The 17,127-nt window shown below is 45.0% G+C and overlaps 1 protein-coding gene across 3 annotated transcripts in view; it reads right to left on the bottom strand.

Moving 5' to 3' along the window:
• Positions 1-16,501, bottom strand: part of casz1 (castor zinc finger 1) — a 128,061-nt gene extending 111,560 nt beyond the window's left edge. For all 3 annotated transcript variants that reach the window (XM_048561646.2, XM_048561649.2, XM_048561652.2), the window contains exons 1-2: positions 15,963-16,501; positions 5,947-6,772 (exon numbers count right to left, since the gene is read on the bottom strand). In XM_048561646.2, coding sequence (XP_048417603.2) covers positions 5,947-6,772; positions 15,963-16,467 — 1,331 coding nt within the window. In that variant the 5' untranslated portion in view covers positions 16,468-16,501. The remainder of the gene's footprint in view (positions 1-5,946; positions 6,773-15,962) is intronic.
• Between the last annotated feature and the right edge of the window lie 626 nt (positions 16,502-17,127).

Here is a 17,127-nt window from a genome sequence, read left to right as displayed (position 1 = left end):
CTGCTTCCACACTGTAGGGATTCTATGATGATTCACACCATCATCTGCGTCTTCACTGGCTCCAAGGCAACTGCTGACCTAACTTGAAAGTTTTCCTCCTTGATTTTCAAATCCCTCCAAGGCCTCACACCTGTCCCTATCTTGGAATCTCCATTTCTGGCGTCTTATCTGTCTTAATTTTGAATTGATCCCCCAGTGGGGTGGGGGGGTCCATGCTTTCTGTTGCCTTTCTCCAATCTCCCTCCCCATGTACAAGGCTCCTTCAAACCAACATCTTGGGCTGAGTTTCTGATCCCTCAACTAATACCTCATTATATAATTTGATGTAACATTTTGTTTTATAACACTCTTAAGAAACACCTTTGGGGCATTTCATCACAACACTATATAAAGGTAGGTAGTTGATTGATGTTATTTTACTGACTAACCTGGCTATCTGGTTGACGTAAACCTATCAGAGGTGTTTTAATTCTGACAGGCAGACGGAGGGGTTTGTGTGCAGTAGCCAATCTGTGTTGACTTTAATGACTGGGCCTGGTTGACATGGAAAGGCCTGGAAGGGAGGTGTCAGTGACCCACAGAGATCCAACTTTGCTTGAGGGAAGTTGTGGTGCGGTGGTTTCAGGGTGATCTGCTATTGGGGAAGGGGCATAATGCAAGCAAGAGAGGTTTATTGACCCCTTAAGGAGAAGCCGAAGAGAGCAGGCAGCATGGCCTCTTGGTTACTTTGGCCAGGATACAGAATGTGGGCTGTTTCCAGGGCAAAGGACCATTCGCAACGTTAGGACCACAATTGACTTTTGTTTGGAACTTAGGCATCGCTGCCTGGGCCCAGCATTTATTGCCCATCCCTGGTTGCCCCATAAGAAGGTGTTGGTGAGCTGATTTCTTGAACCACTGCAGTCCATGTGCTGCAGGTAGATCCGCAATGCTGTTAGGGAGGAAATTATAAGACATAGGAGCAGAAATTAGCCATTCAGCCCATTGAGTCTACTCCACTGTTCAGTCATGCTCGATAAGTTTCTCAGCCCCATTCTCCCATTTTCTCCCCTGTAATCCTTGATTCGCTTGACAATCAAGAACCTATCTCTCTCAGTCTTAAATAAACTCAGTGACATGGCCTCCACAGCCTTCCGATTCCCCACTCTCTGAATGAAGAAGTTTCTCCTTATCTCCATTCTAAAAGGTCTTCCCTTTACTCTAAGGCTGTGCCCTCAGGTCCTAGTCTCCCCAGCGAGAGTGAAGGAACGGCAATATATTTCTAAATCAGGATGGTGAGTGGCTCAGAGGGGAACTTGCAAGGGGAGGTGTTCCCATGTATATGCTGCCCTGTCCTTCCGGATGGAAGTGGCCATGGGTTTGGAAGCTGCTGTCGAAGAAAATGAATGCAACAGATCCCAACAACAACAGAGGTATTAAACCCCAGAGAAAACAGGTGGGGAAATATCAGAGTGATGTGTGAAAACTGAGGAACTTGGCCAGCTTTAATTTAAACAGCTCCAGGCCCTGCGCCTCCAGCTCCATCTGAGTCTGTACTGATCAGAGGAAGGAATTTCAAGAAAACACCAAAATTCTTGAACTCAAACTGGAAACAAAACTGGGAACTTTTGTCAGGATTTTTGCTTTTTACCAAGTATGGGAACAAGTTTGTTCACCATTGATGACCCCGCCCTCATCAGTATGCAGACAATTTGTTATGAATTGACAGGCTGTGTGCTATCAGGCACCAATCAGAGCTTCTAGGTCCTAAAGGGTGCCTGTCAAGGACTACTGCAGAGTGGATCCTGGGACTGAGGGAGAAGTTGTAAGTTTAATTTCTTGTAACGGGGTGAAGGCTGTGATCAGACATCGGGGAAATCAGAGGCTCCACCCTGTTCTGCAGTGAGGGCATACTGGGATCCCCACCAGGAATCTAGGCACCTTACCCATCCGCCAAGCCCTCGAGTTGTCACTCATTGACTGTTTGAGGGTCTTCATTGCTGGTGAGTCAAGAGAGCCATCCATTACACTTCTTGCCCAGTATTTAACTGACAGCTGGTTAAGAAGGAGGGGTGTTGTTCTCCAGACAGAACTTTTCCAGTTATTTCCCCTTCTCACTGGTTGGATGGGGTAAGGATTCAGACCGTGGTCAGTGTAACTCAGTAAATCATTGGCAACAAAAAACCCACAATGTGCATTTTATATGGCAGCTTTCTTGTCCTGAACAACTCCCAAGGTATAAAAGCTTCAGGCCACACTCTTACTTTCTGTCAAGTTGGAGACAGCCGTGGCTCAGTTGGTAACACTGTCACCTGTAGATCCAAGCCTCACTTCAAGGTTTCAGCACAAAACTCAAGGCTGACCTTCCCAGTGCAACACTGAGGGAGTGCTGCACTGTCAGAGGATCAGTACTGAAGGAGCACTACACTGTCAGAGGGTCAGGACTGAAGGAGCGCTGCACTGCCACAGGATCAGTACTGAGGGAGCACTACACTGTCACGGGATTAGTACTGAAGGAGTGCTGCACTGTCACAGGATGAGTACTGAAGGAGCGCTGCACTGTCAGAGGATCAGTACTGAAGGAGTGCTGCACTGTCAGAGGGTCAGTACTGAAGGAGCACTACACTGTCAGAGGGTCAGGACTGAAGGAGTGCCGCACTGCCACAGGATCAGTACTGAGGGAGCACTACACTGTCACGGGATTAGTACTGAAGGAGTGCTGCACTGTCACAGGATGAGTACTGAAGGAGCGCTGCACTGTCAGAGGATCAGTACTGAAGGAGCACTACACTGTCAGAGGGTCAGGACTGAAGGAGCGCTGCACTGCCACAGGATCAGTACTGAGGGAGCACTACACTGTCACGGGATTAGTACTGAAGGAGTGCTGCACTGTCATAGGATGAGTACTGAAGGAGCGCTGCACTGTCAGAGGATCAGTACTGAAGGAGTGCTGCACTGTCACAGGATGAGTACTGAAGGAGCGCTGCACTGTCAGAGGGTCAGTGCTGAAGGAGCACTACACTGTCACGGGATCAGTACTGAAGGAGCGCTGCACTGTCAGAGGGTCAGTACTGAAGGAGCACTGCACTGTCAGAGGGTCAGTGCTGAAGGAGTGCTGCACTGTCACAGGATCAGTACTGAAGGAGCGCTGCACTGTCAGAGGGTCAGTACTGAAGGAGCTCTGCACTGTCAGAGGGTCAGTACTGAGGGAATGCCGCACTGTTGAGGTGCTGTCTTTTCAGTGAGGCAGTAAACCAAAGGTTGGGTGTAAAAGATCCCCCAGCACTGATTTTCAGAAAGGCAGGGAAGCTTCCCTAGTGCCCCGAACAATATTTATGCCTTAATCAACATTATAAAAAAAAACAGATAGCCTGATCATTGGCAGTAGTGCTGTTTGTGGGAGCTTGCTGTGCCGAAATTGGCTGCCATATTTCCCACCTTACGACAGGGGCTGCACTTCATAAATTGTGCATAAATACAAGGTTTCTGTCTAAAGTTGGTAATGCTAGGTTCTGAGACTGGCCACTGGTTCAGACTGAGCAATCCCTTTTTGTAAAATATTGTTTGAGTGTATGGGCTTTTGAGAAAGTGACTGTGTAACTCACGGAATAAATCTTGTTCTGAATCCTGCCTGAAGGTGGAAGATTGAGAATCTCTATCAGTAAGTTGCTTTTCGCCACCTGATACTGATCTTTGGTGCTATCGAACATCACCCTTAGGTATCTGCTCCAGCTCAAAGGCAACTCATTGGTTCATCTCAACTTCTCTCACTCACACACGGACACACAAAGACACATGCACATACACTCTCTCTCACACACATACACACTCACACAAAGACACACGCAGACACTCTCTCACACACAGACACACACAAAGACACATGCGCACACTCTCTCTCACACACACATACACACTCACACAGACACACACGTAGACACATGCACACACTCTCACACACACATAGACAGACACACAGACATATGCAAACACACACATAAATACACAAATGCATGTACCCAAACACATGTGTATGCAAACACACACATGCAATACACACGCATGCAAACACATAGACATGCTCAGACACATATGCAAACACATGTGCACACACATGTGCAAACACTTACACATTGCAAAAACAAAACACACACAGACACACACATTTAAGCTGTCTGTTTCATCCAAACTACTTCCATTTACTCTTGGGGTTCACCATAAAGTTACAGTGTGCTATTTCATTCCCATTTGTCAGTCTATTTATTTCAAACGCCTGCACTACGGAGCAATCAAAAGAAATGCTGCACAAACATGTTAACCGATGCTGCACCCAAGTACAAAACAACACGGACACCTCTCGCCAGTCAGAGTGATCAGCCACCTGCCTGAGTGTATCTGCAAAGGTTAAAATCATTATTAATGTAATCAGAGAACATTTTACTAGCTCAAAATAAAATGGACCCTGTGCTTTGAGATGAAAACCAATTTTCAACATAATAGGCTCATTCATTTTGAATACAATATGATTGGAATTATTTTTCACAGTGACGCATACACACTGATGCTCTACAATTTATTAGTGTGCACCATTATTTACCATCCTTGCTGTTTATGCCACTTTTCTACAGTAAAGTCATATCTGACAGGCTGGACTTTGAGACACACAGAAGCATTGAATATCCTACTGGCCCCATTAGCTGGTGAGCACTATGTGCTCACATGACATTCCCCCTGTCCATTATCTTAATGATGTTTTAACTTAATTGGGTTTATCACCTTCACTAACGTATTGGACAAAAGACTGCCCACTGCAGTTATTTGTCCGTTCTGATCTCTAATTACTATCTCTAGGTTACCCAGAACCGTCTCCCATAAGAATTCAAAGGAAATTCAAAGGAAATTCAATATTTTTCAATAAAATAGATATGTTCAGGCCTAGACAGCTCAGACTCATCTTGCTCCCACTGCTGAATGAGACCCAGAGAATGTTTCCCTTTGTGGAGGAAGATTAGAACTAGGTTGAGCTAGCTTTGATGAGAGTCGGAGTGAGGGTGAAGGTCATGAGTCTTTGGAAAATTCATTCACAGAGAGCAGTCGATGCGAGGTCAGTGGATACTTTTAAGGCTGAGATAGAACTTTTATTATAATCATTAATGAGAATCTGTGAGCTTTGTTCGTTAGGTTGACATTCAGTAGCCATCCCTAATTGCCCCGACAGCAGTTAAGAGTGACACTGTAGGCCAGACCAGGTAAGAGGAACAGATTTCCTTCTCTAAATGCCTGTTGTGAATCAGATGAGGTTTTTTTTTATTTTATAGTGGTTACCAGAATTTCATTCTAGATTTTTATTGCATTCAAATTTTGCCAAGGTGGGATTTGAACCTTTGTCCCAGAATATTAGCCAGGGTGTAATGATGTTATCACTCCCAACCCAACTCGCCCTTGACTAACAGCAATTGGCTGTCGATGGAAATGATGTTATTGATTCTACCATTGGGTCAGCAATGATCTTCGTGAATCGTGGCACAGACTGGATGGGCTGAATGGCCTATGTTCTTATGGCACCACCTCAACCTTATCACACACCCTCTGACTCCCTTCTCCCTCATAAGATTTAAATACACCCCTGTGATTCTCCTTGGACGCTCAATGTGGCAGACTGTTCCGCGTCCCGAAGAACTGAGATGATGGCAACTGATGTCCCTGTACGGGATTAAACCCAAAATGCAATGCCGCCTGATTGGAGAGATTGTTTGATCTTTGAGACACAGAAACATAGAAAATAGGAGCAGGAGTAGGCCATTTAGCCTCTCAAGCCTGCTAACCCATTCGATATGATCATGGCTGATCATTCAACTCGGTCCCCTGTTCCTGCTTTCTTCCCCATCACACTGTGATCCCTCCAGCCCAAAGAACCATAAAACCGACCAGATTCGGTGAAATGAATAGGTAAAGAGTAAACCTTACTTGACTGTCGAGACAGTTCCAGTTGTAATGGAGTCGGCCTTGGAGAAGCTGGACTTCAGAAGGTCGGTGCTCCCAAAGCCAGCTGAGGCAGTGGGTTCGACACTCACGGCCAGTGCACAAGGGCTGCTCGACAGGGGGGTGATGCCGGGGTTAGCGGGAGTCTTCCCCATGGCCAACTTCTGGATGTTTTTAATGTCGTACTTGGACGGGCGGCCCACCTTTCCAGTTTTGAAGGCGATGGCGCCCCCCATGTCCGGGTCACCCTCACCCGGCTTGAACAGGTGCAGGTACTTCACATTTTCCAGGTCGTACTTTGATGGTCTCTTGTAGCTGTTGCCATTCTGGGGCCGGATGCTCTCGCCGATCTTCAGCTTCTGAATGAAGTAGTCGTACTTGGAAGCGCGAGAGAGAAGGCCGTGTGCCTGGGCCGAGGAGCCGGAAGGGGCAGTGGGGGCAGTGGGCTTGGCGTCGTGGCGAATGGGGGCTTCCTGTGCAGGGAACTGGCCTCCAGCTGGGCCTGGATCCTTCCCTCCAAGCGTCCGGGAGCTCGAATTCTCAGCTTTGGGGACCGGGAGCAGCCTGGGCAAGTGCTCCCCTGCCTTGAGCTTGCGAATGTATTCCTCGTATTTGGAAATGCGCACCCTCCGAGCTAAGCTGTCCTCGCTCGAGGAGGCTGCTGGGTAGGTGTCTGAGGTAGTGGCGTTCAACTTGTCAAAACTGATCTTCTTGGCCAGCTCATCCCTGACATTCTGGTCATCGTAGCCAAACATCCCCAGGAATTCATTCATCGTGGTTGCTGCATAGTCATGGAGTGTCGATGTCTCCCCTGGGGGTGGAGTGTGGGGGACAGGAGCAGGGATGGGGAAAGGGGTGGAAACCAAAGAGTTAAACATTGCAGGGACATTCAGCACAGCTCTCTGGTTTTACAGCTGCTAAATTAATTTGTAAAAAGTAATTAATACAGGGGCTAAATAAAGGGAGTTCATCAATGTCAGGAAAATCAATTTCGCTAAATGTTTGAGTCAATGGCTTCTCAGTACATTAAACAAAGTTTTCAAAAATGCTCTCTGCTCATAACTTGACTCTGTATGTACAAAGTCATCTTCTCTGTGCCGTGTCTTGCCTTGTTTTAATTGAGCACCCGGTTTTATAGAGGACACAATTTGGGGGCTTTCCTTACTAAGTTGTTCTCAGAACCCCAGCAATGACTCATCAGAGGAGTGAATGGATCCACTTTCTTTACCTCTCACAGTTTCACTTGCAGACTGCGAAAGGAAACTGTCTTGTTTTCAGAAAATTGAGATTAACTGGCCTGATTTGATGGACAGTCGGGAAACTGGGATGTGACCCAATTCCTGATAACAAAGTGTGGAGCTGGATGAACACAGCAGGCCAAGCAGCACCTCAGGAGCACAAAAGCTGACGTTTCGGGCCTAGACCCTTCATCAGAGAGGCTCTCTGATGAAGGGTCTAGGCCCGAAACGTCAGCTTTTGTGCTCCTGAGATGCTGCTTGGCCTGCTGTGTTCATCCAGCTCCACACTTTGTTATCTTGGATTCTCTAGCATCTGCAGTTCCCATTATCACTGTTACCCAATTCCTCACTGATTTCCCTCTCTGCTGTAATTAAGGAGCATCTCACCCCCACGGTGTTTGTGCCAAATGTAGCCTTCAGTGTCCTTGATAAATTTGTGGATGGTTAGTGTGGCCAATTCTGACTGGATGCATTTTCACATGAACTCCCCACCTGCCACAGTCCCCTCCCGAGTCACACCATCCTTTTCTCACCGTCATCCTCTACTCTTCTCACAAACAGTTGATAAAAATACTCAAGGTGAATAAAAATAGCGTTTTGTTTAAATGTTACAATTTCGTCCCCGGCAAATTTGCTCCGGCAGATGTAAAAGATCCTGCGCCTCAAGTTGGATAAAGAGCAGGGAGGACCCTTCAGAGATCTATCCAATATTTATCGTCCAGTCAACATCACCACATCTGCTCGTTATCCTGTTGCTTGCTGTGTGAATACTGGTTGCTACATTTCCTACCTGCCTGTAGTAACTATATTTCAAAAAGTACTTCCCCGGATGTACATGCATTGAGGTAGCCTGTGGTAACAAAAGGTGCTGTAACAAATGTCAGCCCACAGGCCTGTCTATATTTTCTAGCTTAAGTCTCACATCCTGGGGAGCTGTCAATTGGACTTTTAAGGTAGGTTTATCATTTTTCTGCTCCTTATTGAAGGGGCTACAATGTTATTCAACAGGACAAAATAAGTTTTTCCTTCATCTGTTTAGCAAAATGCGATAATGAATTATAAAAGGAATTCTGCATCTTTCTTTTGATGGGTGAATGAACTATGTGGTGCATCTCTGAGCCATAGTAACTGGGTAGGTGCCCAGTCAGTGCTGATCTGGGTAGGGATAGTGCAGGGCTGACACTATTTCTTTCAAAACCATCAAGCTATTGAGGGAGAAAACTGCTCAGGCTCATGTGCCAAATCAGAGCATGCAAAGATGGAGTAAAACTGTATTCAGGGAGGGCCTGCTGTCCTCAATTTACCCAATAATTTCCACCCCCACCCCATGCCCACCTCCAGCATGCAGAACGAGAATTGGGAGTGAAGAGCTCTTGGTCACTGCAGAACAAGCTGCTCCCTTCAGGTGGCGCATGTCAGAGACAATGGACATCATGAAATATGGGGCTTGCAGAGGATAATAGCATTGAGGGAGACGATCAACCATGAACTAGAAGTGGGAAGTGCACATGAGGGGCTGAAAGGCCAACTCCTGCCTCTAGGTTCATCTAAGAGGAGAACGTCAGCACGTAATTCTTTTCATAGAATCCCTATAGTGTGGAAACAGGCCATTCAGCCCATCAAGTTTGCAGCGACCTTCCAAAGAGCATCCCACCCAGTCCCTGTAACTGTGCGTTTCCCATGGCTAACCCACCTAGCCTGCACATCGCTGGACACAATGGGACAATCCAACCCAACCTCTACATCTTTGGGCTGTGGGAGGAAACCAGTGCACCTGCAGGAAACTTACACAGACATGGGGAAAATATGCAAATTTCACACAGATATTCACCCGAGGGTGGAATCAAACCCAAGTCCTTAGTGCCGTGAGGCAGCAGTGCTAACCACTGAGCCACTGTGCCACCCAATGTTTGGATTGATGCAGAATCTCTTTAAATTAATTGTTAATTAATTTCATCAGCACCTCCCCCACTCTGCCCCAGGTATGGCCACTGGCGATACTGCTTTGGGAAGATGTGCATAAATTTTTGTAACCAGGAATTTCAAACCCCTGAGAGTTTTGGCTTGTAAGGAGCAACCAGGAGGGTGGGGAGAGGAGAGTTATTAAAGCTGACAGCTGTCACAGTCCATCATTGTGTTTTCTAACAGTTTAACATGTAAAGAATAATTGGTGTGCCTCCAACCTTCTGACACATGCTCTGTGAGTACAGCTCCATGTCAGAGGAGGAGGATTCACAAGAAAACCTTTTGAATCTAACTCAATATTACAGTTAGAAGACAAATCAAAGCACTGTTATCTTGCCGTCTTGAAAACATCACATCACCATCAACATTTGAACGAGATTTTCATTAAATACAAGAGCTTCCATCCTCAGATGTTCCTTCAAGGCACAGCTAGTATTGCACTATCTCCTCTGATGGTGAGGAAAAGAGGGTCAGGGTGAAAAATCTTGGGAAGAATACTGTAAATCCAGTTGTTAAGCCAGGCCAAGTGGCCTTAAATGTCCTGCTAAACATGCAGAACTCAGTGCCCAATTCATATATACAGGTGATATTACAGCAATACTGCACTTGCACTTTTTAAAATTAATTCACAGGAGGTAGGCATCACTGGTGAAACTGGCATTTATTGCCTGACCCTATAAAACTGTCCGGGTTGCTTCACTTGTGAGGGAACCAGCAGTTTGCTATGATTCTGGAGTAATGTCAGACTGAGTGAGTGGTAAGTGGGGGAGACTGTGGTGTAGTCTGACTTGTTGCCCAGTCTGCGATGTAGAGTGACTCTAACTGTGTGGGTTCAATTCCTGCACCACCTGGAGCCACTTTCCTTCTCAATTTCCCCCCTGCCTGAGGCATGGTTTAAATAACCACCACTCGTCAGGACGCCACACCCCAGGAAGGACATACGAGCCCTGGAGCGTGTCCAGCGGAGATTCACACGGATGATCCCTGGAATGGTAGGTTTACATATGATGAACGGTTAAGGATCCTGGGATTGTACTCATTAGAGTTTAGAAGGTAGAGGGGGTTTCTAATAGAAACTTACAAGATAATGTATGGCTTAGAAGGGGGGGACGCTGGGAAGCTGTTTCCATTAGGCGGGGAGACTAGGACCTGTGGGCACAGCCTTAAAATTAGAGGGGGTAAATTTAAAACGGAAATGAGGAGACATTTCTTCAGCCAGAGAGTGGTGGGCTTGTGGAATTCATTGCCGCAGAGTGCAGTGGAGGCCCGGACGTTGGATGCCTTCAAGACAGAGATTGACAAATTCTTGATCTCACAAGGAATCAAGGGCTACGGGGAGAGTGCAGGGAAGTGGAGTTGAAATGCCCATCAGCCATGATTTAAATGGCACAGTGGACTTGATGGGCTGAATGGCCTTACTTCCACTCCTATGTCTTATGGTCTCTCTCTAACGAGACAGGAGCCCTATTGTCCACTGGGATTATAGCATCTTTACCTGACCTTATTCTTTAGTGGTAGTGCTATTAGATTAGTAATTCCAGGCCAATGCTCTGGGGTTGTGTTCAAATCCCACCATGACAGATGGTGAAATTTCAATTCAATAAAATCTGGAATTAAGAGGTTGTCTTAAAACGTCATTTGTCATTACAACCCAACAGGTTCACTCATAGCTATTAGGGAAGGACAGTACCCAGTCTCGCCAACATGAGACTCCAGACCACAGCAACGTGATTGACTTGTTGCTGCCCTCTGAAATGACCCCAGCGAGCCATTAGGGGGCAATAAGGGACAGGGATTAAATGCAGGCCCAACCAGCGATGCCAACATCAAAGAATGAATGTTAAAATTCACTAGAGGATGGTACAGTTGTGCAGTGGTTAGCACTTCTGCCCACAGCACCAAAGACCTGGGTTTGATTCCACCCTCGGGCATATGTATGGAGTTTGCACGTCCTCCCCGTGCCTGTGTGGATTTCCTCAGGTTTCTCCAGGTTCCTTCCACAGTCTAAAAATGTGCATGTTATATGGATTGGCCATGCTAAGTTGTCTGTAGTGTTCAGGATGTGCAGGCTAGGTGGATTAACTATGGGAAATGTTGCGTTATAGGGGTAGGTAGGGCTGAGTGGGATGCTCTTCAAAGAGTCAGTGTGGACTCGATGGGCAAAATGGCCTGCCTGCACAATGTTGGGATTCAATAATTTTAAAAAACGGCCATTGGAGATCCAGGTGAGTTTTCACAACGATCCAACGGTTTTAGGGTCACTGTAACTGACACTTGAATTCTACCCTGGAATTATTTAAATAACTGAATTTAAATTTCCAGCTCCCACTGGATTCATATTCACATCTCCAGGTGATTTGCCTAGTCCTCTGTTTACTCATTCTGTAACATAACCACAAAACTGCCTTTCCCTTGTTCTTAAAGCTCTCACTTGCTTTAACCAGCTGAATGTAAAATGATAGGTGTTTCCCTACATTAACTGTAGATGCTCAGTAACCAGCAGAAACTGAGCAGTAGAAAGTGAGTACAGGTTTTTTATGCAAAGGAGAAGTCTGGATCCACCTTACCTACAAAGCCCTGCAGGCTCTGGATGAGATAAGAACTCCAAAACTGGTGAATTTTTCATAAGTAAGAGTATGAAGAGTGACATAAACAAATTAGGAAGATGGACTGTAGACACAGAGAAGCTGTGATCTAATTGAAGAGTTTCTTCCTGGTCCTATCTTCCTAATTTTGGGACTAAATTCAGTTTCTAAACACTCATCTTGCCTCTTAAATAACGCTTGTTCTATTAACTAATTCATTCATGGGATGTAGGCAAGCCAGCAATTTATTGCCCATCTCTAAGTACCCAGGGGGCAGTTAAGAATCGACCACATGGTCTGGAGTCACATTCAGGCCAGACCAGGTAAGGACAGCGGTGTTCCTTCCTTAAAGTACATGAGCGAACCTGACAGGGTTCATCTAATGACAATGGTCACCATTAAATGTTGCATTTTTTAAAGTTCTAAATTTTTATGGTATTGAATCGAAATTCCATCATCTGCTGTGGTGAAATTCAAATCTATTTCCCCTGAATATTAACCTGGAATTCTGGATTACTAGTCGACTGACATTGCCACTACTACCACTATCTCCCCATTATTCAGAAAGGGCCATAAAAATGGCAGATGAAACTAATCTGCTTAAGGGCTGGCAGCCTAGGTTTGACGGATCAGAAACTCAACACTAGCAACTCAGGTCTCCAGAAGCTGTCGTCCAATCAGAGACTGCTATTATGTTGTTATTATAGAGTCACTGTCACGGGGAGAAGGTCCCTGGAGGGGGCAGAGGCTGGGTCAGGGACTGGCTTTGAGAGACCATGTCCTTGCTCCCCGCTCCCCACCCCCCTAGTCTTCAAGCCTCAGATTGCCCAAGACTAGGAGAAACACCCTCCTATCCTTGACAGGTGGGTGCTTTGTTCTACCAGTTGGAAAAGGAATCACCTCTCTCGCCTGCCATGGGCGCAGGTGCTGACTTGGGGGCTTTAGTGGCCATTAATTGACCACTTCAGGCTCTTCATAGGTGACAGGTCAAAAGACCACTGCTTGCCCTCCTGATACAGAATGTAATTTGTGGAGTTGCAAGAAAGGGGTGCACTCCATTCTCAGGTCATTGCTCAATTATTTCCCCTTCTCCATATCTCTAGGGTGAGGAAACTAACTCTCAGCATATTACACATTGCTTTGGTTTGGAACAGGAAGAACCCAAAAAAGGGGTTTTTTAACTCTGGATTAAAGAAATTATTTACAATTCCAAGACAATGGGCTTAGCTCACTTTGCTTTTATGGTACTACATCAGGTGATTACAGCTCCTTTAAAAGGGGCTAAAGGTGGGAAGGTCTCGAAAGAATTCAGCAATTCTGTTAACAGTGCATTATTTCCATGCAGCCCCTCCCAGAAATTCCAATGTGCACTTTTGTTAAGTGAGATGCCTCGCTGAAACCCAGAAGACTGGGACTTAAATTTGATGAGTCAATGCACAAAGGGAGTATGTTAGAACACAGGAAATAGGAGCAAATGTAGACCATTCAGGAATTACAGCCTGCTCTGTCTCAGTTAGACCATGGGTGATCAGCTACCTCAACAATGCTCTCCTGTACTATATGTCGATGTCTTTAATATATTCATCTCAGTCCAGAAGACACAGCAGCAGAAGTAGGCCATTCAGCCCATTGAGTGTGTTCTGCCATTCAAAGATATCATGGTTAACCTGATTATCCTCAATTCTGCTTCCCTGCCTTTCCCCTATGTCTGACTGAAACTCCACAGCCTATTCTCTGAAGTGAACAATTCTGAAGTTTCACCACTCTCTCTGGATAGAAAATTTCCTCCTTACCTCAGTCCTAAATGGTTTACCCCTTATCCTGAGTCTGTGTCCCTGCTTCTAGACTTGCACACACCCTTCCGACAGGGGGAAACACATCCTTCCTATATCTACCCTGTAGAATTTTTGTGGGTTTCTGAGCTGGTGTGGGGCACGGCAGTGAATAGGTTCACATTTTCATCAGGAAGATGTTTTATGACAGATCAAGAGCGAACAAAACAGAAACAGAAATTTTTCTATCTGCTGTGAAGTGATGATGTTGAGAGGAGAGATTCATGGCTCATCATGGTTTTGAATGTTTTTGTTTTGAATGTGTCTTCTTTATCATTGAAACATAACAATATATTAATCCTGACATGTCCAGACTACGGAATATGTTGAGAGAGCATTTGGGCAGTTTAGGCCTGTACTCTCTACAGTTTAGAAGAATGAGAGAAGATCTAATTGAGGTATATAAGATGCCAAAGGGGGTTGACAAAGTAGACATGGTGAGGATGTTTCGTGGGGCAATTGAGAAACAGAAGTCATCATTTTAGGATAAGGGGTGGCAGACTTAAAACAAAGATGAGGAGAAATTACTTCCTTCAAAGGGTCATGAAAACATGGAATTCACTCCCTCATAGTGCAGTGTATGCTGGGATAGTGAGTAAATTTAAGGAGGAGAGAGATTTTTAATTAGTAATGGGTTTGAAGGGTTATGGGGAGTGGGCAGTAAAGTGGAATGGAGATGAGATCAGCCATGATTGTATTCAATAGCAGAGCAGGTTAGAGGGGCTAAATAGCCTATTCCTGCTTCTAGCTCCCATGTTCCTGTGCTTGGCAAGTACTTTTCTGAAGTAACTGAAGCTTTGCTGTTGGTGCATGGGGCCCAGGCTCACAGGTATGCAAAGCCTCATGGCCTCTTAAGGCTTGAATTCAGCAAGAATAATTTGTTCTGACAGAGTGTCAGATAATCTTACTTTAAAAATAGTGTAAAAATGTATTGACCTTATCATATTTCCTCCCAATGATGTCATTCCCTGCCTTTAGTGCCCTGGGTTTCAGATAATTCCATATTTCTGTATCAGAGGTCAGTTGGAGAGAAAGTGTCACTGGAGAGCATTAAATGAAGTACCCTAATCTTTGCACTTCAAGCCTGCAAATTCCTGTGTGAAAGACAGCCCAGTTCCTGGCTCAATCCAGAGCAGCTCAAATGGTAAACAATCGGAATTGGGTTCACTCACTGTCTCTCATTGTCATTTCAACATTAGTTGAGAAATTGTTTGTCCTTTTAAGTAAAATCGATTTTGAGCCCAATGTTCATTTTCTAGACTGTTTTTGTTCTGATACAATTCTTAATTGTTGTGAATCTTGACACTGAGAAGGAAATCCGATATCAGGGATGTGCTAATTATAGTTCTGATAATTGGGCTTTCATGCCCAAATCTTTGAGGAAAAGATGGAACAGAAATGTGTGTTAGAATCAACACCTCACTGGGTTTATTTTGTTGGTCAGTAGCCAGTATAGTCAGTGCAGAAACCTATCACCATGTCATGAGTCTCCAGTCTAATTGATGAAAATATGTTAGATTTATCCAGCATGCACCTCCTCCTTTGTACACACGCCACCTACCTTAACAAAATTCAAGGGACTTGCGTATAGAGGATTCAAGTGTGTTTAATCCCAATCCTCACCTTATTGAAGAGTCTTGTCCAGAGTGCAAAATGCACAAAATCTTACTTTGAATGAATTACTTAGCATAAAATTAATGATATGCATGATGCCATACCCATACCTATATCCAGGACATTGCAATATCCTGTCAACATGCACTTTGGAAATGTAGACTTAGGACGTGGAACAGGTTTGGCTACAAAATATTGGAAATAATTCTGGGTGTGGTTTATTCCCTTCAAAGACTTATCTCCTTCGTAAAGAAGCAAGTTAGTCAGGTCAGTCAGAACTGTCTCTTTTAACCTCAATTATGTTTAGATTTCCTGTCAGAATGACAAGGAGATAAGCCATTTCACAATAACAAGAGGGGTTATATTTATCATGTCCTCTCATGAACAAGTGGGAATTTTCTTACTAATTATTTTCAACTAGCAATAAAGCTAAGTGTTTCAAAGATAGTAAGAACTGCAGATGTTGGAGAATCTGAGATAACAAGGTGTAGAGCTGGATGAACACAGCAGGCCAGGCAGCATCAGAGGAGCAGGAAGGCTGACGTTTCGGGCCTCATCCTTCTTCAGAAAAAAGGTCATTTTTTCTGAAGGGTCCAGGCCCGAAACATCGGCTTTCCTGCTCCTCTGATGATGCCGGGCCTGCTGTGTTAATCCAGCTCTACACCTTGTTATCTCAATTCAGCTAAGTGTCCTGTTTTAGCAGAGCTGCATCAAACCAGAACTAATATTGGAAGTATGTTGTCAGAAAAAGGGAAAGTGTTGCTCACCTGAAGAGGCAATACTGGCTTGTCTTATACTGGCCTCGCTGGAAGAATTGTAGCCTTCCTCTTTCAGTCCCACTTCCTCAGAGTCTCTGTCATCCATGTAACTGCCATCGAGAGAGCCTTGAGCTCCATCATTGTCCTCCTCATCACTACAACCTTTGGGCTGCACCATATAGACCCCTTCAGGGGCAATGTACTCGCCGTCACCAGGCTTTATTACCCTTTCTTCACCGCGTTCCCCATGTTCATCTGTGTATTCCCCGTTCACCCATTTCTCAATCGCTTCCCGCCTTTTCTTGTCCTCCTCCAACTTTTGGATGTCCTGGAGTCCATCGGGAGAGTCAGTGTCCCCCTCCTGGTCACCATGACGCAGCCCATCAGCACTATTGTTCTCTTGAGGTTTGTGGTCTGGCTCAGTCTGCTCTGCCCCAAAGTTGTAGTCAACCTGCCTACTCAGCTTGGCACAGATAGCATTCAACTTTAGGCCTCCTTTCCTCTTGGCAGCCATCTTGAGTTTGCCTGAGTTGTCTTCAGTGCACAAACTTCACTCACTTTCGATTCAGAGAGTCAGCAGAAGATTGGAAAGAGAGGAAAAACACTCTATGAAACTTCGCAGTGTGAAACAAACTGACAAGTATAACTCAGATTCACATTTATCAAAAAGACCTCAAATACTGTCATTAATTATCATTGGATCTTTACAATGACATTGTTTTGATTAGGCTTCAAGTAAATTGCGCAAAACAAAGCTGTCAGAGTAATGCAAATAGAAAGTGCCAGAGAAACTCAGTGGATCTGGCAGCATCTGAGGAGAGAGGAACAGAATTAAAATTTCAAGCCTTGTATCATTCTTCTTCAGAAAGTTCTGGAAACATTCACTCCATGGTTGTATGTGATGAGGGGATTTTATCTATTTCCTTCCTAAAGCTTGTTTTGTTTCATTAATTCACAGGAAATAAACATGGTTGGCTAGGCCGACATTTATTACTCATAAGGTAAAGTGCCCGCTTAAGAGTCAACCATGTTGCTCTGGGTCTGGAGTCACGTGTAGGCCAGATCGAGTAAGGATGGCAGATTTCCTTCCCTAAAGGACATTAGTGAACTTGATGGGCTTTTCTCTAACCATTGGAATGGTTTCATTGTCATCATTTAGCTCTTACTTCCAAAT

This window comes from Stegostoma tigrinum, chromosome 28, assembly GCF_030684315.1.
Source record: "Stegostoma tigrinum isolate sSteTig4 chromosome 28, sSteTig4.hap1, whole genome shotgun sequence".
Classification (NCBI taxonomy): Eukaryota; Metazoa; Chordata; class Chondrichthyes; order Orectolobiformes; family Stegostomatidae; genus Stegostoma; species Stegostoma tigrinum.
The sequence above is the reverse complement of the archived record's forward strand: the minus strand, read 5'-3'. Positions and strand labels throughout refer to the sequence as shown.